Genomic DNA, 23,623 nt, shown 5'->3' with positions numbered 1-23,623 from the left:
CAGCCTTACATATCAGGTTACTAGCATGAGGTGAGTTACTATAAGTACTTAAAACCAAAAAGCTCAATAGAAAAACAAAAATCCTTCAATTCAAACTTTTAATACTTCATACTTGACCACCTTTAATATATGCAAACTTAACTTTAACGGAAAGGGCAATCTTTGTAATTAGTTAATATCATTCTTGCATTGTAATAGTTAACCAGTACAACTAAAACAATCCATTTTATTACAGACATTAATTCTGGCTGTACTACTTACTAGCTGTGTGCCCTTGGGCAAGTGAGTCAACCTTTCAAAGGCCCAGATTCCTCATCTGTAAAACTGAGATAAAGACTATTTTCTCAAGAGAGTTGTCGTATAGATTGAGATAAATTATAGAAAGCAATTAGCACAGGACCTGGCCCAAAAACCTCAATAAATGTAGCTATCATTATAATTACTTTTACCCCCCCATTGGTAACATATTTCATAATTATGCTTCATAAATATATACGAATTACACAAGTCTTTGCTTTTCCTTCTCCATAAATGTGCTTTGAAGAAAATAAGAGTTCTCAGGAAGGCACACTGACTAATAATTACTGGGTTTTTTAATATAAATTTCTTCCTTCCTTTCTTTATTTTTGGCTGAGTTGGGTCTTTGTTGCTGCATGCGGGCTTTCTCTAGTTGTGGTGAGTGGGGGCTACTCTTCGTTGCGGTATGCGGGCTTCTCATTGAGGTGGCTTCTCTTGTTGTGGAGCATGGGCTCTAGGCACGCGGGCTTCAGTAGTTGTGGCATGTGGGCTAGTAGTTGTGGCTTGCGGGCTCTAGAGCGCAGGCTCAGTAGTTGTAGCGCACGGGCTTAGTTGCTCCGTAGCATGTGGGATCCTCCCTGACCAGGGCTCGAACTCCTGTCCCCTGCATTGGCAGGAGGATTCTTAACCACTGTGCCACCAGGGAAGTCCCAAATTTCCTGATTTTGAACTGTATTCTGAATAGAGAAATGATAGCTAAGTGACTGTTAAATAGGTGTGTAATATGACATTTACACGTACTAGCTACATGTGCCACGGCTGATAAAGTTCAAAATGTTACAGGTGTTGGAAAGTGACCAACTCAAACCCTTTACCAAGGTCACAAAGCACGACCCTGAAGCTACCAGACCATCGGCTCTTTGGTGGTAAGGACTCTCTGTGTGGCTCTTCATCTGCCCCAAGACCCAGCGTGACTTACACACAATAGGTGCTCAAAGATATTTGTTGAATGGACGTGTAATGCATTTTAATTTACTGTATCAGAGACATGGAGAAAAAGAGAAAAAGTCATCGGTGTCAGCCTCAAATATAAAGTACTAGAAAAAGGAAATTTAGGGGCTTCCCTGGTGGCGCAGTGGTTGAGAGTCCGCCTGCCGATGCAGGGGACACGGGTTCGTGCCCCGGTCCGGGAAGATCCCACATGCCACATAGCGGCTGGGTCCGTGAGCCACGGCCGCTGAGCCTGCGCGTCCGGAGCCTGTGCTCCGCAACGGGAGAGGCCACAGCAGTGAGAGGCCCGCGTACCGCAAAAAAAAAAAAAAAAAGGAAATTTAATTATTATTACTGAAATTAGGAATGAAATTTTCCCATACAGGGAAATTTGGGGTAGAAGGAAATAACCAAGTAGGAAGTAAGCACTCTTGTCCCTAGACGCTTCAAGGGGCTGTTAATGTCACAATAGTGCTGCAGGTTCTGAAACAACATTCCTAATTAAACTACATATTGGAAAGATAAAATATGTTACTTAGCATCTGAATAGAATTTAGGAAGTTTAGGGAATAAAAATCACAGCAGCTGCCATCCATAGCATACCTATTTCCAGGGGGGGCGCACAGTTCCGAATAGTACTTGATTTTGGGCTCTGTCCCACTGGTCCGAATGGTGGCCACACCTCCATTAGCAAAGGTAAAGGTGATCATTTGACTGCTTTTACTAGTAGGGAGAACCTAGGAATTAATTTACACGTTATAAATTTAAGTAGTAACATCAGCTGTTCTTACCTAACTAACATTTTCCCCTGAATAAGCAAGAGAGTAAATGCAAAACAAAGAAGAAAAGAACATTTTTGAGGAAATCAGAAAATGTACTCTGTATAAATGAAATAAATAATAATAATAAGGCAATTTGTGAAAATTAACTTTGTATATTACTTTTTACCTCTATTAAAGCTACTAAAGTTACTATTAAAGCTATTAAAGTTTTACTAAAGTTTTTTACTAAAGTTTACTAAAGTTTTACTAAAATTGAAACACATCATTTTCACAAGAAATTGCTTTAAACCGATTAATAATGCATTACCAAAACCCCACAAAACACTAGGCTTATTGCACTTTCAAGGGCTTCTGATAGATGTATTCTTAGCTGATTGCGCTCCAAACTCCACTAAAATGACTGAAGCATTAAAATCAAAAAACACACAAGGGCAAAGAGGCAGCAGCAGTTGAGGGGGCTGCCAACTAATCGTGGCAGTCAGAAACCAGGTGGATGGCAGAGGTGACCTGATGGAACACAGAAGAATGTCCTCGGAGCCCCTGTAGCAGGCAGATAAGAACCGAGTCAGCATGTTCTGCAGGGCCCTAGTAAAGCTCACTACCTAGGGCACCTGGTACAGCAAAGGGCAGGCGTGAGACAAAGAAGCTATTAGATCCTCCCAAATCCCCACCTTCTGCCCACGTGGTCAACCAACCACCTCATCAGGAGATGGTTTAAATCTCTGGTGTAATTGAACCAGAAGGGCTCAGAAGCTGGGGACGCTGGGCACCATGGAGGGCAGGGCATGGAGAAAACTTAGAGTAAGTCAGAGTCTGCACACTGAATGCTCAAACCCCTCCTCCCAGGTCCGCAGCACCTTTCCACCACTTCTGGGGCCTCAGCATCCCAGTTTATTACCCTCAGGCAGGAGATTAGGGTGAGAGTGAGGCGTCCCCAGGAGACCTTGAGGGAAATAAAGACAATACAGAGGAAACAAGATCTACATTTTAAAAAAGCTATAATTAATATCCTTAAGAGAGGTAAGATATAATACACATGAAACAAGAATAAGATGTTACTTTCAATAAATTAGAGAAAAAGAGCTGAAATGTTCAAAGAAGCATTGAAAGTTAATGTTGAGGTAATCTCCCCAAAAGTAGGAAAGAAGGATATAGATGGACAGTGGGAAAAAAGAAACACGGAAAGTAGAACATCACTCCAGGAGAGTCAGCATCTAAGAACCTGTCAAGAAGGACTTGTCAAGAAGGTGAGAACAGAAAATGAAAGGGAAGAGGTTACTTGAAAAACAACCATCCAGCGTCCTTCTTTGACAAAAATCAAGAGAATTTCTCAGAACTGAAAGAAATGACTCCGTAGATCAACAAAGACCAACCAAGTATCCAGAAAAATGAATGAAAAGAGGCCCATTCTAAAAGCATATCACTGAAATTTTAGAACCCCAAGTTTAGCAGAAAGTTCCTAACGTCTTCCCATGGAGAAAAAAACAAATGGCACGGAAAGGACTGAATGAGTATGGTGTTCTCATCCCTGAATGCAGCACACAGCAGGTCCCAACTATTTCCTGAGTGAATGAATGATGGATGCTCAACGGCTTTACAAATACAGAGCAATGCTTTCCAAACTGTGAGTCAATAAAGCATGAGGGTAGAGTAAGACATTTTCAGAACTAAACACCTCCAAAAATTTACCTGTCATTCATTTCTTCTTAGGAAGCTACTAGAGGATGTGATTTAGGAAGATAAATATAAAAAGAGGAAATCACGGGTCCAGGAGCAAGGGACCCACCCCCAGAGAGTGGTGAAAGGGCATTCCCAGGATGACAGCTGGGCGTTCAACCCAGAGAGCAGAAGGCTCTTCCCAGAGGAAGGGACCAGGAGGGAGGCCATTGGAAACAAGATGGAACCAACAGTCCAGGTCAAAAACCCTACTGAGAGGTATTTGAAGGATGTGGGAAGAACTGGTGAGGGTTACATAGAAATCCATGCAAATGAAAGAACAAAGCAGCTATCAATTAAAGGAAAAGTAATTCTTTATACAAATTAAGGGGAACCTAATCATAGTACACCACTTAACTAAGCAAAAAACAATAGTTACCAGTCATAATAATACAAGCATGGAATCTGATGTCACCAAGAGTTGTGGTATAAATGTACTGTAAGGACAGGGGAGAAGAGTCGTGAATGCTGGAAGTATAAGAACTAAATCCCTATCTCCATAATAGAAAATTAATAAAGTCTAACACTGATAAGTCATAGTATTACCACATGAGCACACTGTTTAGAAATCTGGTGGTAAATACCAGGAGAAACAACTAAGAGGGAAGGTGGTTGTCTTGGCACATGGAAATGAGATGGCAGGAGTTGGAACTGCCATGTTTAATCATAACCCTTTTAATACTATTTGACTTTAAAAACATATTGTGTGCAGATGTAAATTAAAAAATATAACAAGGTGAATATCAAAGCAAATGTCCATGTGATGAACTGGGAGACTGGGATTGAAATATATACACTAATATGTATAAAAGGTATAACTAATAAGAACCTGCTGTATAAAAAAATAAATAAAATTAAAAAATTAAAAAAAAAAAGGCAAATGTCCAATATCTCATAAGGATATTCTTACTGTCCTTCCTCTACCCCCTGCCATAGTTAGCAATACTGTTCTGCCACATTTGAGCCTTCTTTTGACTCCAGTGGGGGAATCTACATGGTAGGAAGAATGCCAACTCATGCTTTACAGCGAACAACTCCTATATATTCAGAGAACAGGGTAAAACTAAGGAGGAAGCAAGCAGTGGTTCTCAAAGTTGGACCAGTAGCATTAGCATCAGCAGGGAACTTATTAGAAAGGCAAATAAGGGGTGGGCTGCAGGACTCAGTGTTTTAACCTGGCCACCAGGTGATTCTGATGCTTTTTCAAGTTCAACTGCTGAAAGAGAGGAAAAGCTGCGTTTGGAATCAGAAGACCCAGATTCTATCCCTAGCATCACCAATTAGCTGTGTGACCACAGGCAGGTCTTACACTTCTGAGTACAGTCGTCCCTCGGTACCCGTGGAGGTTTGGTTCCACGAGCCCCCCACAGATACCAAAATTCATGGATGCTCAAGTCCATTAAATAGTGTAGTACAATCGACCCTCGGTATCCGCGGATGTGAAACCCTCAGATGATGAGGGACGACTGCATCGATTTCCTGCTGTATTAAATGACAGCATTGGCTTAGATGACTAGCGAGAACCCCTTCAGTTTCAGCTCATGATTTTTAACTATCTGTATATTTTGATAGCTTATTTATAATAATGCCTAAAATCAGCTTCAATTAATTATATGATTAAGTTGAGCTATTCAAAGTATAGTCAAAAAGTAAATAAGAGACGAGTTTAATTGATAAAAGACATTACTTACAGCTTTTTTATCAGGTTGGCTATCATCATAGCCAGTTGTAAGGTCCCTAATACCAGAAATTTCAAATTTGCCACAAGTTTTTGGATAATTATTCTTCCCATCGTAGTTTCTAAGGTTTTCAAATAATTTTTTAATAGTGCCTTGATCATGGCAGATAAAATATGAAGCTTTGGTGATATGGTAGCCATACCTATTAATACAAACACAATTACATGCAAAATGAGGAACAAATAATTCTGCACAGTGTACACTGAACAGGTATCAACCAGTATATTCTAAAACAAATAACTGCGACTAATTTCAAAGGAATAATTCAGCATTAAAAAAGAGGTTCAGGGCTTCCCTGGTGGCGCAGTGGTTGAGAGTCCACCTGCCGACGCAGGGGACACGGGTTCGTGCCCCGGTCTGGGAGGATCCCACATGCCGCGGAGCGGCTGGGCCCGTGAGCCATGGCCACTGAGCCTGCGCGTCTGGAGCCTGTGCTCTGCAACGGGAGAGGCCACAACAGTGAGAGGTCCACGTACACCCCGCCAAAAAAAAAGAGGTCCAATTTTATAAAAGAGGTCCAACAATCTACCCCAGGGATCGCTGAACTGCTCTGTGGCCCTCAGCCTGTATTTCTAAGTAAAAGTTTCTCTATTGGAACGTAGCCATGCCATGCCCATTACCTTATGTATTGTGTCTGGCTGCTTTTGCACTACAAAGACACTGGTGAATAATTGCTTTAAAGACTAAACATGTTTTGTGAACACATGTGTCTTTTTTGACATTGGACACTTAAAAATCACATTCTTCCCTTAGCCATTTCTGCAACTAATGTTCTCATTTGTTAAGAATCAATGTCATCATGAAGGGTAACTACTATTAAGTAGTTAAATATCAAAAGGAAAAGGTGATCCCTTATTTAGTTTTTATAGGCAATAGAATTCATAGCCAAAGTAAGGACATCAGAAAGAATATTAGTATCTCATGCATAAGAACGGAGTAAAACATTAAAAAATATTACTACATGTGGGGATAACATGTAAACTGTATTTGTTGCGATCATTTCACAATATAGATATACATTGAATCATTGTGTTGCACAACTGAAATGAAAAAAACATTACTTCAATTTAACAGTCAATAGAAACTTACTCAACATAGATGGCCTTTAGCTGCTGAGACAAAGACAAATTCTTGGTTGCTAGAAAGCTGGCCAACTCTGCACTTATGACGGCGGCACTGACTCCATCTTTGTCCAGAACGAAAGGGCAGCACATATATCCTGCAGAAACACGTGTCATACACACACCCTGAGGAGTAGGTCCCTTTACACACTGTGCGTGCACACATCTATATGCTCCTGGTCTACTGCATAAGAGGTTGTCAGTATGTAAATGCTTCTCATTCATCACCATTACATTTAAGAATCTAGGCCAGCGCCTAGCACATAGCAGGCCTTCAAGAAGTATCTGCTGAGGTACAAACTACTATATATAAAATAACTAAGATACAAGGATGTATTGGACAACACAGGGAGTGTAGCCGATACTTTATAATAACTATAACTGGAGTATAATCTATGGAAACATTGAATCACTATGTTGTACACATGAAATTAATATAATATTGTAATTCAACTATGCTTTAATTTCAAAAAAGAAAAGAAAAAAAGAAAAAGTATTTGTTGAATAACCTGTAAGGAGAGTCTCCCTCCTAGACAAACTGTACTCATTTTCCAGGTGTAGACCAAATCCCTCTGGCTGAAACACAAAACTGCTTCCAATTGTTCTAGTCAATGCTTATTCTGTCTTCTCTGAATCCCCAGTTATATGATTCATCTTGACACCTAGCCTATACTCTTTTGTGTGGTTTCTAACTAGATCTATATAAACTGCTGTAGGCTAAGGTCAGTGTCATCCATTTCTTTCAGAGTCAGTGTGCAAGTGATATGCAATAAATATTTGATAAACAAATATAAGAAAATCTTTTTTTTCTTTTTAATAAAAAGCTATAGTCAGGCCAGGATTGCAGTTCTGAGAGCATAAGAGCAAAAGTTGAGCTCTTACACTTCATTCAATGAATTAGTTCAATGATGAGCCTGTGTCTATGTTGCAGGGAATGTATGAACGAGAAGAGTATGTATTATATAATAAGCATGATGTACAACAACTTTTATTAAACAAAGAGCTAAAACATCCCCAGCCCAAACATTTGCCTTTCACGTTTCTATTGCTAGCTCTCCTCTTTTGCTCATTGATAGTGATCATTTAAGACAAGTGTTTTTCCATCAGCCTGGCTGGTTCTTTCAGGTGACAGTCACTCTGATGAAAGTCCCACAACCATGCCTTCTCCTTTCTTCTGGACAGATCTCTGCAGAGCACTCTATGAGGCGGAGTGAACTATATTTGGCCTGTGTATCAATACCATAGGGAGGAAATATCGTAACTCCCCAAATAGGAGGATTCTGAAGCTACTACAGCCGTGTACAGAACATCACTGTTCACAATTATCTGGGCAAAGGATTCACTTGCTGACATGAATGGCTTGGTTATTTGTGAGATATTCTTTTCAGCTAAAAAAATCTGTGATGCCAACTTTGGGGTAGGACAGTTCAGCATTTGCTGAGCATCACAGAAGAAAAACAAACTGTGTGTTCCTGTTTCACAGTTAATCTTTTGAACCCAAATCCAAATCCACATCTTTGCCCATTTATTTGCATTCTATAAATTAACTGATCCCAGAATCATCATGATCAACTCTTACCAATAGCTTCTTCAAAAGCAAATAAGACATTTTTCCCCTGGTCTATTAGCTGTTTGGCTCGGTTTCCCATCCACTTAAAGCCAGTTAATGTTTCCTAAAAGGATAATCCAAGAGAGAAAGAAATGCCTTAGACCTTCTACAGAGCGAAAGAAAGGGAAAAGAGCAACTGTCACAAACACCTTACCTCGAAGTGAAAGCCCTCCTTTAAGGCAATGGCCTGCAGGATTTTGGAGGAGACGGTGCTGGACAACATATATGTGTCTTTGAGGGCGCTGTGATCTTGGTTCTTTTCTTTCCAAGAAGTAAAGAGCCACCAGCCCAAGAGGGCCCCCAACTCATTGCCTGAAAACACTTTCCATTCACCACTATAAGAAAAAACAACCTATGTACAGCAGTGATCTCAAGAGAGATCACTTAATTGTAAGTAACAATTAAGGACAGAACAATTAAGCCAAACAAGGTTCAAAGTAGCCTCTGCAGGACTGTTCTTATTATTCTTGTTTAAATAATAGGCCAGAAGCGTGACTGCCACTCCACAAACATACGAGCAGCTACCGTGTCTCAGCCTGTTCGCCTAGACAAACATCCTGTCTTTGAGGAGCATACAAAATAAGTACATCAGCGATGACACACAAATGCTTTTATCTCAGTCTTTGGCAAAGGCTTTGGTTTTAAACATAACAGAAACATGCTAGCAAGATGCCCCCTAAGGACTTCCCTGGTGTTGCAGTGGTTAAGAATCCACCTGCCAATGCAGGGGACATAGGTTCGAGCCCTGGTCTGGGAAGATACCACATGCCGCGGAGCAACTAAGCCTGTGCACCACAACTACTGAGCCTGTGCTCCACAACAAGAGAAGCCACTGCAATGAGAAGACCACGCACTGCAACAAAGAGTAGCCCCCGCTCTCAGCAACTAGAGAAAGGCCCATGCGCAGCAACGAAGACCCAATGCAGCCAAAAATAAATAAATACATATATTTTTTTAAAAAAAGATGCCCCCCAAGTATAATAGTTTGCATATCTCAATTTTCCGCTCAGCTTTGCTGATTCTGAGAGAGAGAGACTGCTTAGCATTCCTTAAGATCCGGCGCAGTATTCACACAGTCAGGACACCAGAGAACAGGCTTGCAGCTTATGTTCCTGGCTGTAGGTGGCTACAAGTACACCTCACATTTCAGCATGTAGCACCTTAGCTTACATTTCTAAAACCTGATATAGAATTGAATCTGTTTTGTTATAATCGAAAATCCTAACCCTTTGACAGCACCCCACCGTCTCCCAAACATCACATAGGCTGTCTGACACCCAAAACTGCTTTCACTTTCCCCCCCCTTACCTACCACTGCTCTATGCAAACGCTACAGTCGCACTTGTCTTAAGCATTGTCAGCGCCCCACAGGCATCTTTCCTGGTCTGTTCAACCTGAATTCAACATTGCTTTGAAGGTCCAACTCCTCATCAAACCTTTTACCAAACGCTGAACTGTAAAGCCAGAGATCAAGTACTTTGCCCTCATTAGGCACTGAGTCATTAATTATAATAAAAGCAATGATAAAATGGGGGACGATAACAAATAGTAATTTCAATTCCAAATACATACTGGGCTGGTTTACTCTGCAATGTGCTTGCTGATCGTGTGGCCCCCGAATCAGTACTTGCTCCATGTTAAAGGATCTGACTGAGGTTAAGTGAGATGATCGTTTGCAAAATAAATGGGAAATATTTCCAAATAGGTCTGGTCTCTCCAGAAACATTTTACTGCCAAAGATGTCACCTTTTATATTTTCCATTATGTAGGTAATCACAATTAATTGTACCTGTCTTGCTTTTCTGCCACAGCAAGTCTGTCAGCATCTGGGTCGTTTGCTAAAACAATTTTGGCCGTGGTTTTGTCAGCCAAAGCAAAAGACAAAGTCTGAAAAAGAATAAGAGAAAAGATCATTACAATCAAGAATTGAGCACAGGGCTTCTCTGGTGGTGCAGTGGTTAAGAATCCTCCTGCCAATGCAGGGGACACGGGTTCAAGCCCTGGTCCGGGAAGATCCCATATGCCGCAGAGCAACTAAGCCTGTGTGCCACAACTACTGAGCCTGCGTGACACAACTACTGAGCCCTTGTGCGACAACTACTGAAGCCCACGTGCCTAGAGTCTGTGCTCTGCACCAAGAGAAGCCACCACAATGAGAAGCCCACGTACCACAACCAAGAGCAGCCCCCGCTCACCACAACTAGAGAAAGCCCACGCGCAGCAACGAAGACCCAACACAACCAAATAAATAAATAAATAAATAAATAAAATTTTTAAAAAAATGCTTAAAAAAAAAGAAAAAAGAATTGAGCACATTTCAGTCTTTAAAAATGTTCAGTTCTTTAAGAACTAAAAGAGGTCTTTCCCCAAACCGAGGCTGAATTTTATTTCTGGAGCTGTTCTTGGCTGGTCACATATTACTTTTTGAGTCAAAGGTCAGATAATGAGAGCATCAACACATAACCCACATGCGCCCATGGGATTCGCCCCACATCTGATAGTGTGTGTGGCTGGACTGGTATTTCCAGGCCTGGGCCTGTGGTCAACCTAACAGCAAACCAGAATAAACCGACTCTCTGGATATCACTGTTACCCGAACCTTTAAAAAGACTAAAAGGAACCATAATTTAAATGGCACTTCTTCGTATCAGAAAAATATCAATTGAGGAATAAAAATCATGTGATTCTATTACTGTTTCTTTTTGGCATTAAGAAGAACAGTAAATTAACTTAAAATTAAATTGATTAAATTGAATGTAAAGTATTGTTTTAAGTTTGTAAGCAATTTCAGCTCTCACATCTTGATGCTAAGACATCTGATTTGAAAGTTCCTTTAAGAAATGGATCACTGGGCTTCCCTGGTGGCGCAGTGGTTAAGAATCCACCTGCCAATGCAGGGGACACAGGTTCAAGCCCTGATCTGGGAAGATCACACATGCTGTGGAGCAACTAAGCCCGTGCGCCACAACTACTGAGCCTGTGCTCTAGAGCCCACGAGCCACAACTACTGAGCCCATGTGCCTAGAGCCTGTGCTCTGCAACACGAGAAGCCACCGCAATGAGAAGCCCGTGCACCGCAATGAAGAGTAGCCCCCGCTCGCCGCAACTAGAGAAAGCCCTCGTGCAGCAATGAAAACCCACTGCAGCCAAAAATAAAATTAAAAAAAAAAAAGAATTTAAGAAATGGATGATTAATAAATATAAATATTTCCAATGATGAAATTACTTTTTTGCTCAGCACAATGAAAATGCATAAAAACATTTTACTCAAGAGTAATAGTTTTGAACTATATTCAAGGTAAATTTTATAATTAAAAAAAAATCAGGTTACCAAGACACCTTTACCCTCTTCAGGATTTGGGTATCTCACTGTTGGGAACTCAGGATCGGGATCCTTCTGTTTAGGAACAGCCTCGGGAGGAACAAAGTCAAAAGCCTTGAAAGCCGACTGCACGAAGCTGTGACCCACGCCGTGGACGGAGGTGTGCACAAACTTCACCTTGGTCTCCCTGTTCACAGCCCTGGAATCAGACACATGGAGAATGACAAAATATACAAATATGGCTCTCAAAACTGGAAGGACTGCAAAATATCAAGGAACCAGATTCCTAAGAATGTAAGGTATCAAAGTAAGAAGAATGTATAAGACAACTGAGTATCTTTCTAATTCCATTAAAAAAAGAAAACTTATTCACTTTCTTTCAAACATACACCCTCCCCCAACACATTCAAGTTTTAAATTTTACTCTGTAGTTATTTCCCACAGATCTGCTTACTTTTGGATTTTATTTCATGCTACAGGTTTCACAGCTGGTCCAGTGGCAGTACCCACCCATGGCAGTGCCAGTAAATACTCTTTACTAGCTTCACACGTTTCAAAGTCTCCCTTTTAACACAATGTGATGGAACATCCCATACATGGATGCATAAAAAATAAAACATTTTCTTTGTCAAGTAACAATCCTGTTTGGCAGAGTACCCTGATCTAGAGACTGTAGAATAAAAATGTACATCAAAATTCACAGCAGATTTCTCTCCGGACCCCAAGCTTGGGGAGAATCTTTAAGAAAGCATCTCTTGTGATCCAGGCTGCGTGGAAGTGAACATCTACCACCTTGGGAGGGACACAAAACTCCACCTAGATGTTTCTCCCCCATCACCCCTAAAGGACAAAAGCCTTAATCTGTAGGGGAAAGGGCAGCAACACCATAGCCATAGGAGGTGTTGGACAAGGATGCATGATTTATAACCAATCTGAAGATGAATAAAATATTAACATACCTTAAAAAAAAAGAAAAAAATTAACAGCAGAAGTTATAGAAAGGTAAGCACAAGATGTTAAAAAATTCCAATGATCTGACTGCTAGATTCTTAGGTTACTGTCCACTTCTTTTGGCAATGAATACATGAACAAGGTCTTCCTTAAGACAGTAGTAGTTTAAAACAAACATACCCTTGAAAATAAAATGCATCTAGAAAAATAAATATGCAAGATCAGTAAGAACAAATCTGGAAAAACACTCTTAGATATTAAAGTGAATTACAAAGCTATCACAATTAGAACAGTTTAGGCCCACATATATAAAGGCAGAATAAAGGAACAGAATAGAGTCCAGAAGTTGATCCAATTTGAAACGGGAAATATATATGAGAAGCAGTAAGGCTTAGTGGTTAACATGATTTAGAGACAGACTCTAAATTTAAATCTTGGAGCTCTGCCACTTATAAGCTGTGTGACTATTGGTTATTTTCTTAACCTCTCTGTGTCACAGTTTTCTCATCTATAAGATGGCAATACACCAGAACCTACCGTCAGCATTACCGTGATGATTAAAATGAGGTTAAATTAATTAGTACAAGTGAAGGGACTGTAGCAGTTAACTGATACATAATAAGCGTTCATATATCATGTTAGAAATTGTTAGATTAAAGGTGATATTTCCAATCAGTCAAAGAAAAAGAGATTCTTAGTTTAATATGTTGTTACAATTGCAACTTTTTAGAAAGAACCTAATCTGCTTTCCTACTTTATGCTTCATACAAAATTAAAAGTCACCAACAACTCAAAAGATTTAAACATTGCAAAATGTAAACATGAAAGCCAACGCAAAACAAGAGTTGTGCTTTTTTTAAAAAATAATCTTGGTATAGTGAAATCTATCTATAGTGACACAAAACCCAGGAATCAGAAATTGAAAGTTTCAATGAAAAAGTCCAAAGGTAACAACAGAAGGGAAAACAATATTTGAAATAAATGAAGTCTAGTTTTCTGTACAAGCAACGAGGTTTTACAAATGCAAAAGAGGAACAAATACATAGAAAAATACAGGTTAAATAAATACTAAAAATATTCATAATTAAAGAATGCAAATAAAGTTAGGTATTACTTTCATGCAGCTAATTGGGAAAGAGGAGAAATTTAATACTTGGTATAGGTAAGAATGCGTGGATCATACACTATTATCATATACTGTTGGTGGGAATCTCAGCTAGTGTAACGTTTCTGGAGAGCAATTTGTTAACCGTTATCAACTTTGTAAATGCATATATAATTCTGATGCCTGCAATGTATCTTATGAATACACTTGTGCACACACACACAATACACACACACAAATATATGCATATATATGTATATACACATATATATATATACATGAATCTACAACAGAGGTTAGCAGCCGTGGCCTGTGGGCCAGCCACCTACTTTTGTAAATAACATTTTTTGGAACACAGCTATGTTTGCATGTGTTCATTTCTGTATGATCTATGGCTGCTTTCCTACAACAGCAGAGTTGGGTAGTTGTAACACAGTGGCTCACAAAGCACAAAATGTTCGCTATCTGTCTTTCTAAGAAAAGCTGCCAGCCCCTCATCTATAGCCTCTAAAGTCAGATGCAGCTACAGTATATGTACCAACGGAGAAGAAAATTTAATGAAAACAGAATTTGGCTAAATCCATTTACCTGTGAAAACAGTATTTTTTAAGGTCTTCAAAGTAGTCCTTATTGATGGAAGCACTTGGGTCATGAAAGAGTGGACTGCCATTGATTACAGAATCGTCCCAAGCTTGAGGCCATGGCTCTAGATTTTCTTCAATAGCCTGGGAAATCCCTTTATCATGAGGAGAGATGATCTGAGCCCCGTTATCCCAGTAGACCTGGAGAATGCAGGAACATATCCAGATGGTTTACAGTTCATCCATTCCCCATGCTCCCAAACCATAAAGGCACAGGATTCATATAGAAGGACATAAGTGTGGAGAGAAAAATAAAAATACCTTGTAACCATTATCCTGCTTTGGATTGTGAGAGGCAGTTATCATGATTCCAGCACAAAGTTTCAAATGTGATACTGTGTAGGGCTGTAATACAGTAGGAAAGGAGAACAGTTTTAAATAAAAAATTAGATATACTTAAAAGGTCTATCATATATTGTACCGTGTTCCCTTTTAATAAACATCATATATAAACATCATATTGTGTCATACAATATTTTGTGCCACATCCAAGCAGTACACTCTGACTACCTTTAGAACTAACTCACTGCTCAAAATTCAAATAAGAAAGGTGAGTATTTTCCCAGGTGTCGTCTTATTCTGTCTTCTCCTTGGTAGAGCTAGGAAACTCTCCAAACAATATGATGGTCTGATTCTCCACTGCACATTCTTGTAAGCCTTCTGCTTGGGACAGCAGCTTATGGATTCAGTTTATTCCCTACAACTGCTTCCTCTGCTCTTCTTCCCCTGATTTGCTTTTAAGGAAAAGGTTGAGGAAAATGTGGGAGAAATGGAGAGAGCTCTCACAGCTCGTCATTTATCTCCCACTCCAGGTCTGATTATCCCTCTCTTGCATCTCTACTGAGCTCCCATCTTTACAAGACTACTTCCCCAAATGGGGAGAGGGTAGGCTTATGCGCCCCGTGGCCGCACATGAGATTTACTCTACACAGCATCCTGAGATTCTACCTGCCTGTCCGCTTCCGCCCTCCCACCAAGAATCACTGTGGTCACTTGTCCCCCCTAGGAGTTATCTCACATTCCCCAGGTTTCCTGGAGCAAAGAAAAAGGGAGAATCACTCCACTATGTGGGCAAATGATCATGAGACACTCATTTAATTCATGTCTGATATAAAAGTAATAGCTATCAACACTTATATAGTACAGAAGACCAATGATCCTTGAACACATTGCAATTTTTCCATCAAACAATAAAACTTGAACCACATCTGGATGTGACATTGAGTGCCTACTGGGATATTTACAATCTAGGAGGTGCTGCACCTCCCTGTCAGTGCACTAGAGACAGTAAACACAAAGCTAGCGGAGCTTACTTTTTTATTTACACACTCTCATTTCTACTTGATGGAACTAATTGCATTCAAACCATGGTTTTGGTTTAGTATCTAAAAACATTTATGCTTAGCATCTGGCTCCACTCTTTTTTTTTTTTTTTTTTTTTTGCGGTACGCGGGCCTCTCACTGTTGTGGCCTCTCCCGTTGCGGAGCACAGGCTCCGGACGCGCAGGCTCAGCGGCCATGGCCCACGGGCCCAGCCGCTCCGCGGCATGTGGGATCTTCCCGGACCGGGGCACGAACCTGTGTCCCCTGCATCGGCAGGCAGACTCTCAACCACTGCGCCACCAGGGAAGCCCCTGGCTCCACTCTTAACAGTTCTATCTACTTAAAAGCAACAGCTGTCACAGTCCCTATTGTCCTTTTCTTTAGATTCTGCTACAATAAGAATTTGATAAAAATCTTACTAAAACATGCCAAGTATGCTTCTTATACTGGCCATGAATAGGATTTAGAATGAAACATTTATATAAAAAGTTGGCGCACCAACTTGTCAAAAATTTTCATGATAAGACATGGTTTGAGTTGAATTCAGATTTAGACCCAAGAAGTTTCCTAACTGTGATAGCTGGGAAAAAAGAATACAAACCAAATTAAAAAGCAAACAGACAAACAAACAAAAGACATTTTGCTAACTAGCTAAAATATCCTCCGAATGCAAGTAAAAGAAAAATTGCATTAAAAAAATCAATTTGGGGCTTCCCTGGTGGCGCAGTGGTTGAGAGTCCACCTGCCGATGCAGGGGACACAGGTCCCGGTGCGGGAGGATCCTACATGCCGCGGAGCGGCTGGGCCCGTGAGCCATGGCCGCTGGGCCTGTGCATCCGGAGCCTGTGCTCCGCAACAGGAGAGGCCACAACAGCGAGAGGCCTGCGTACCGCAAGAAAAAAAAAATCAATTTGGATGAATCAAAAGTTGAATACCAGAGAATATTACGAGGATGTGGGAGGAACAGTCCTGGAGAGGAGGGAGAATTCCTGATAAAAGGCAAGGAGCCCTTCTATCTTTCAAACACCTGAATCCCAAGAGCACTGAAGACTGTAAAACTCGGCCATGTCCCATCTCTGATTCCATGACAGGAAATTACAAGAGGAAAGAGTTACTTACCACAAAGGGGGTTGGGGTTATATCAGAAAAGAGGTACACAGGAATCCCCTGGCTGATAAACGTAGTGGCAGCAAGTCGGGCGAATCTGGAAATGCAGAGTGATGGGGGAGAAAAGGAAAGCAGAGCCATCAGGACTGTGGGTGACAATAAAGAAGGAAATGAAGGCCCAACCATTTCTTTAGGCTGAGAACGGCAGCCAGGTCGAAGAAAACGTTTATTTTACTTCTGCTGGCAGAGAACATTAAGGCTGGAGGAACCTTAGGAGTCATCTCACTCCACCCCTTTGTTTTACAGAAATGGGACTAAAGCCAAGAAAGGACATATGACTTGTCTCATGTCCACGAGCCACTCAGCGGCTGACCCAGGCCTGCACCCGAGTCTCTCAGCTCTCTTCCCTCTCAGGGGGTCTCAGCGGAGGCCGATGCTGCCCCCACGGGACATTTGAATCGTCTGGAGACATTTTTGGTTGTCATCAGGTTGTCATCCACTCCATCCCATTCTATCAAACTCTGAGACTTGAACCATAAACAAATAGAATCAGTAACATCGGTCACTTTAAGGAACTGATATGGCCCCAAGGCCAGAGCAAGAAACAGCTGCACCTTAATTGACAATGTTAACATATATGAAAGATGTGTCAACCTGAAGCTAGTGGCAGCTAGTGGACGGAGGCCAGGGATGCTGTAAATCATCCCACAATGCACAGGGCAGTGCCCACAACAGAGAGTTATCTGGCCCAGTACCAAGTCACTTGGCAAGAGAAACCTGAGTCTAAAGCTGTCACTATCCAGTATATGCCATGAAGACTCGTATTTGATTCGATGTTGTCCTCTACAAAACATACGGCACATTGGCATGTGTGTGTATGTGATATATGTGTAACACATATATGCATCTGACATGTAGATGACATATATACATCTTGGCTCCATTCAGCCCTTGGAAGAAGACTTAAATCTTTGACACTTTGACATATTTCTCAACTTCCACAGTACCTGACTTAGGGCAGGACATAGAACATGGCACTGGGTCTTTCTTCATGCATGGACTAAAGTACTTCATCACAACAATTGAGCAATTTACTACCAAAGAACAACACCACACTATTACAGGATTAAACAAACAAAATATTTGATCATTCTCCCAAACAGTTCTTGAGCACTAACTTCATGGAACACTATTTCGGGAGCTGGCTGGGGCAAAAAGAGCTATTTAACAACTCAAGCGTCAAAATTCCTAGGATCAAGAGTAATACGAAAATGATTTTGACAATTAAAAAAAATACCTCTACATAGGGGAAAGTCATAAAAATAACAAAATTTAGCAAAAACAACTTAACTAAGAATCTGAATTAAATCCACATTGTATTCACTGGAAGGTACTGAGTCACTTTTACCCTCATGAAATGTGTAGCATGCGTTCAGGCTGACTTTAAAGGCGCTTTCTTAAAGCTGGCAAAGGAGACACTCAACATACCTACAATATATACATGATATATATGAATTAAGTTACAAATGTGCACGAAAAAAGATTCAGTGTGTTCTTTGCATATACTTAACAGTTATTGCTTATGTTTCCCACCAGATATTTAAAACTGTAAGATTAAAGAACTAATCAACATTTCCTTAGGTAAAATTCTGAGACTGCAATAGTTTCCGACTCTTTAAGAAAATGTCGGGCTTCCCTGGTGGCGCAGTGGTTAAGAATCTGCCTGTCAATGCAGGGGACACGGGTTCGAGCCCTGGTCCGGGAAGATCCCACAAGGCCACAGAGCAACTAAGCCCGTGCGCCACAACTACTGAGCCTGTGCTCTGGGGCCCACGAGCCACACAACTACTGAGCCTGTGCTCTAGAGTCCGTGAGCCACAACTACGGAAGCCCATGTGCCTAGAGCCCATGCTGCGCAACAAGAGAAGCCACCGCAACGAGAAGCCCACACACCGCAACGAAGAGTAGCCCCCGCTCGCCACAACTAGAGAAAGTCTGTGCACAGCAACGAAGACCCACTGCAGCCAAAAATAAATAAAATAAATAAGTAAATTAAAAAAATAAAAAGAAAATGTCCATTTCCTCATCATGAGTGTTTTACTATATACTGGTTAGTAATTGTTACAACCTGTAAATATCTTGCTTGCTGTAGGTGACAGACAGCGACCCTGAGCTCCACTCCATCCCATTCTATCAAACTCTGAGACTTGAACCATAAACAAATAGAACCAGTAACATCGGTCACTTTAAGGAACTGATATGGCCCCAAGGCCAGAGCAAGAAACAGCTGCACCTTAATTGACAATGTTAACATATATGAAAGATATGTCAACCTGAAGCAGGGTAGTCAGCCTAAGGAGAAGAAATCTGAGAAGCTAAACAGGCAGTTAGCCACATATACGCACTGTGCATGCTTTGACCGGAGGGTCTGACCTGCTGGTAAAGCATGCTTATGATGTAATTCTCACTGTAAATTCACTAACTGAAATTGACAAACTGATATTCTGAGGTTTATTCTACACTACTGTCTTGTGAATATAGTTCATAAGCATCAGTCCTTGAAAGATACAGCTTCTCTCTTGCTTTATTGACAAAAATCACATTTTTGAGCCTGCAGCTGAAGACCCAATATTTTATATCACCCTGAGTTCAACCTAGGAGCTGATGTCATCTGGTATTTTGCCCTGGCCATGCTCCCTTCCTCACAGCCACACATTTGTTCCCATTAATGTTTCTCTCTTAGACTAGAAGCTACTGAGAAGCAAAGATTAGGACTCTATGAATTCATCCAGCACTGTAAAGTTATGAGACTTTTCATTAATATTAAACATTGGTATGTTCTTCCAATCTAAGAAACTACTAATACTTATATTCTGGAAATATTAAAAAAATTCAACATAATAGAGGAAGTGTTCAAGTAAAAAAGAGGGTCATATAATGTGATTAAGAGCAGTGATTGGCAAACTCCAGCCCATTTTGTAAATAAAGTTCTACTGGAACACTGCCATGCCCATTCAGTCATGAATTGTTCATGGCTGTTTTTATGCTACATGGCAGAGTTGAATGGTTGTGACAGACTGTGCAGCCCACAGTGTATAAGATATTTACTATTTGCCCTTTAGAGAAACAGTTTGCTAACCCCTGGTGTCAGCCTCTTGATGTTTAAATTGTGTTGCCTTCTCTCACTTTATGATATTAGAGCAAAGAGATAAAAGTACATACTTTACAGGTTTGGTGAGGGCTAAATGAGTGAATACCTAGGTGCCTAACTCACATTCAGCACTCAAATGATTCTATCACCATCACCACCTCCACCACCACCAGCACCGCCATCACCATCACCACCAGCTCCTCCACCACCACTATCACCACCACCTCCTCCACCACCACCACCACCACCTCCTCCACCACGACCACCACCACGACGACCACCACCACCTCCCAACCACCACCTCCTCCACCACCACCATCACCACCACCACCTCTTCCACCACCACCTCCTCCACCACCACCACCACCACCTCCTCCACCACCACAACCATCACCACCACCTCCTCCCCCACCATCACCATCACCTCCTCCACCACCACCACCACCACCACCTCCCCCACCACCACCACAACCACCACCACCACCACCGCCACCACCACCTCCTCCACCACCACCTCCTCCACCACCACCTCCCCCACCACAACCATCACCACCATCGCCACCACCACCTCCTCCATCACCACCACCTCCTCCACCACCACCTCCCCCCCACCACAACCATCACCACCACCACCACCATCACCACCACATCACAACCACCTCCTCCACCACATCACCACCACCTCCTCCACCACCACCACCACCATCCCCACCATCACCATCATCACCTGCCTACAGCTACATAAGACAGTCTCATTGGTTTGGGCATGTTAAAAGAATGCAGCTTGCAGTGGGCATTTAGGAATGGGAAGGAGCTCATGAGGCTTATAAATAGCGGAAGAAAAACATTTACATAAAAGGAAGAAAGTGAGCGGGAGAAATAACATTGCCAGTTAAAACAATTACCTTAGACAGGTAGTAAGTTCTACATTGTCTAAATAATTTTATCTTCTTAACCCAAACATAAAGCCAGAATTCTTAAAAGTTACAAAAGAATCTACCCATCAGTTTCATAGTTAAGCAATGCAGCTGAAAAACATATTTAAAGTCAACATATTGAAATGGTGATTACACCTAAAACTACAAAATACACTACAAAAAAATAGTTTCCGAAATATCTTTACATACCTTCTGCTGCTGCCTCCACTTGCCGGATGGGCTCGAGCATCATAGCTGATCACAACACCTCTTTGCTTAAGGTCACTGAATTGTTTTTCCAGGTATCTACAAAATCCCTAAAAAATACCCCATGGATTCAAAGAGTACACTGTATGTTTTAACACACACACTATATATATATTATATATATACTGAACAATAGGAAAATAACAGCTGTATTTATTTTCTATCTGTATGTATCAGGTAATGTGTTGGACACTTAGTATTTATTATCACTAATCCCAGATCAGCTTGGCCAAGAAACCTCATTTTACAGATGGAAAAGCTAGAACTCAGAGAGGCTCGGTGACTTGCCCAGTTTCAGACACACGAATAGCAGAGCCTAGATTTGTGCCTGGGTCTGGTTAGAGGTGGTTCAGTGCTGGGTTAAAAGCACACAGACTCTGTGGGCTTGTACTCTACTCCCACCTACAAGCAAATGACAAGTTCCTTAATTTCTCAGTGCCTCAGTTTCCTCTTCTGTAAAATGGGAATAACAATAGTACCTACTTCAAAGGGCTGTATGAGGGCTAAGTGAGTTAAAACATGCCAAGTGCTGAGAATCCGACACCAAGGAAGCACTGTGTGTTTGCTGTGACGAGCATCATTTTTACTGTCATTTTTCTTCAAAGCCTGTATTCATTTTACACTAGCCTAAAATGTCTGAGGACCATGGATACCATGGTCCCATGGTGATGTCTGAGGACCATGGATACCATGATCCCATGGTATCCATAAACCAGAACAGGATTCCCAGGCTCACTTTATTCTAGGCCTTCCCTCCAAAAAGCTCTAGGGAGCCCTACTGCTTAACAGTAGTGTGTTCCCATGGCAACTCTATACCCTTATGCAGACATTTCCACCTGCCCCGTACATCAGTAGGTTAAAGAAATTCGACAGTTAAGATTTCGACAGTTAAGATTTCGACAGTTAACTGATCTAAACTTGTTCTGCTTGTGATATTGTTTTCAAGCAGGTAGGTCTTAAGGAGGCTCTATCAGTCCACCATTATACAAATTAAAATTGTGCAGAGTTTGGGCTATTCCCACCTGCCTAGAAATGGTGGAACACACAATTCCTGCATCTTAGTGGGTGCAATAACATCACATCAGTCTGAAATACAGAAGATTAGAAAACAGTGAACTTTGAATTCAAGAGGTTTAGATTACTCGACAAAATAGGCTTTATTACCGAACAAAAAGAACTCTGGTTGATTGGGTTATAATGATGGTTCATACTACTGATTTCACTTTGATTGAAGGAAGTCTTATAAAAAGTAATTGTAACTCTTATTTTTGGTAGGGCAATACTTCACAGCTTTGTTGCCAGAGTGATGCCAATTTAGAAATCCTTCAGTTTTTCTTGTGCAAAAATATTGCATTGGGCATATCTTCTGAGGTTGAGGGATATGAGGTAATAAGAACACGTGTACTGGTTTTGTGGGGTCCCCTGAGGGTACACAGATGCTCACACTCTAAGGCTTACAACAGTCACAGTGCTCTCTCCCTGGCCCAGGTTGACCCCTGTGTGTGGCCCTAGTGTTCAAGGGGGGCATAAAAACTTTCAGCCTTGGTCTAAAATCCCTATCGTCTCCAAATTGCTCTAAAAAACTCCGGGGCCTGCTGAGGCTGAGGACCTGAGAGCATGGCTAAGGGAAGGGGGCATGCTTTTTCCTGAGAAGAGACTCACTGAGGGATGGAAATATTATCATAGAGCGTAAGAAACAAACTTTATATACCTTCAAAAGGTCAACCTGTGACCAATATGTAAAAGCTACAGAAAGATTTGGCTCAAAATAAAGAAACCATTCTTTAATGAGAACGATCCAAAGACAGAATGGCTGATTCAGAAGACGATGAGTTCTCTATCACTGATGTGTAATGGCTCAGTTAAGTAACCTAAACGGAAACTATAACCTCTGTCAACGAGGCAAACAATACAAAAATTTCCCTCTAGTCTCTATCCTGCTTCCTAGTGGGCTGTTCTTGACTCACATGCACCTACTTCTTAAATACAACCAGGTGAATCTGGGGGCACCAATAGGAGAGTTCGCACCAGAAACCAGCAAGCACGGAGTTTTCAGATGACTCCAGGCTCCAAGCTGGCCCACGTGATGCCAAATGCAGCAGAGATGAGCTGTCCCCACTGAGCTCCACCCACATTACAGATCTGTGAGCAAAATAAATGTTGTTGTTTAAGACTACTATGTTTTACGTGATTTGTTGTATGCCCTAGTGACCAGAGCAGAGGGCAGCCTTATCCATCATCGTGATCCCATGGTATCCATAAACCAGAACAGGATTCCCAGGCTCACTTTATTCTAAGCCTTCCCTCCAAAAAGATCTAGGGAGTCCTACTGCTTAACAGTAGTGTGTTCCCATGGCAACTCTGTACCCTTATGCAAGAGTTCCTTCTTAGGGTTTTGCCAGAACATGCCCAACTATGCCTTTACGTTGGGAGGTACACGTAAAGTACACGTAATCACCAGTAGTCAATTTTCCCAACGTCTTCTCTCCTGGAACTAAAGTGACCTTCAGTTTTAACAAGTCTAAGCAGTTGAAGAAACAGAACAATCTGTTCCACTTCATTTCCCTCATAAACAGAACTCTCGACACTCGGCATCAGCTGTTTTATCAAAGGCTTCATCTTTATTCCTAAAAGTTGGGTCTGGA

General features: G+C 41.3%; 1 protein-coding gene across 3 annotated transcripts in view; it reads right to left on the bottom strand.

The window, feature by feature from the left end:
- Positions 1–23,623, bottom strand: part of PGM2 (phosphoglucomutase 2) — a 33,640-nt gene that overhangs the window by 3,653 nt on the left and 6,364 nt on the right. For 2 of the 3 annotated variants that reach the window (XM_082838726.1, XM_082838728.1), the window contains 12 exons: positions 20,922–21,028; positions 20,522–20,617; positions 16,656–16,740; positions 14,475–14,558; positions 14,161–14,354; positions 11,526–11,715; positions 9,984–10,081; positions 8,349–8,529; positions 8,165–8,258; positions 6,554–6,683; positions 5,417–5,606; positions 1,831–1,964 (listed from right to left, as the gene is read on the bottom strand). In XM_082838726.1, coding sequence (XP_082694852.1) covers positions 1,831–1,964; positions 5,417–5,606; positions 6,554–6,683; positions 8,165–8,258; positions 8,349–8,529; positions 9,984–10,081; positions 11,526–11,715; positions 14,161–14,354; positions 14,475–14,558; positions 16,656–16,740; positions 20,522–20,617; positions 20,922–21,028 — 1,583 coding nt within the window. The remainder of the gene's footprint in view (positions 1–1,830; positions 1,965–5,416; positions 5,607–6,553; positions 6,684–8,164; positions 8,259–8,348; positions 8,530–9,983; positions 10,082–11,525; positions 11,716–14,160; positions 14,355–14,474; positions 14,559–16,655; positions 16,741–20,521; positions 20,618–20,921; positions 21,029–23,623) is intronic. The other variant, XM_082838727.1, reaches the window with a different exon arrangement.

Source organism: Leucopleurus acutus (assembly GCF_964270905.1).
Source record: "Leucopleurus acutus genome assembly, chromosome: 4".
Lineage (NCBI taxonomy): Eukaryota > Metazoa > Chordata > Mammalia > Artiodactyla > Delphinidae > Leucopleurus > Leucopleurus acutus.
The sequence above is the reverse complement of the archived record's forward strand: the minus strand, read 5'-3'. Positions and strand labels throughout refer to the sequence as shown.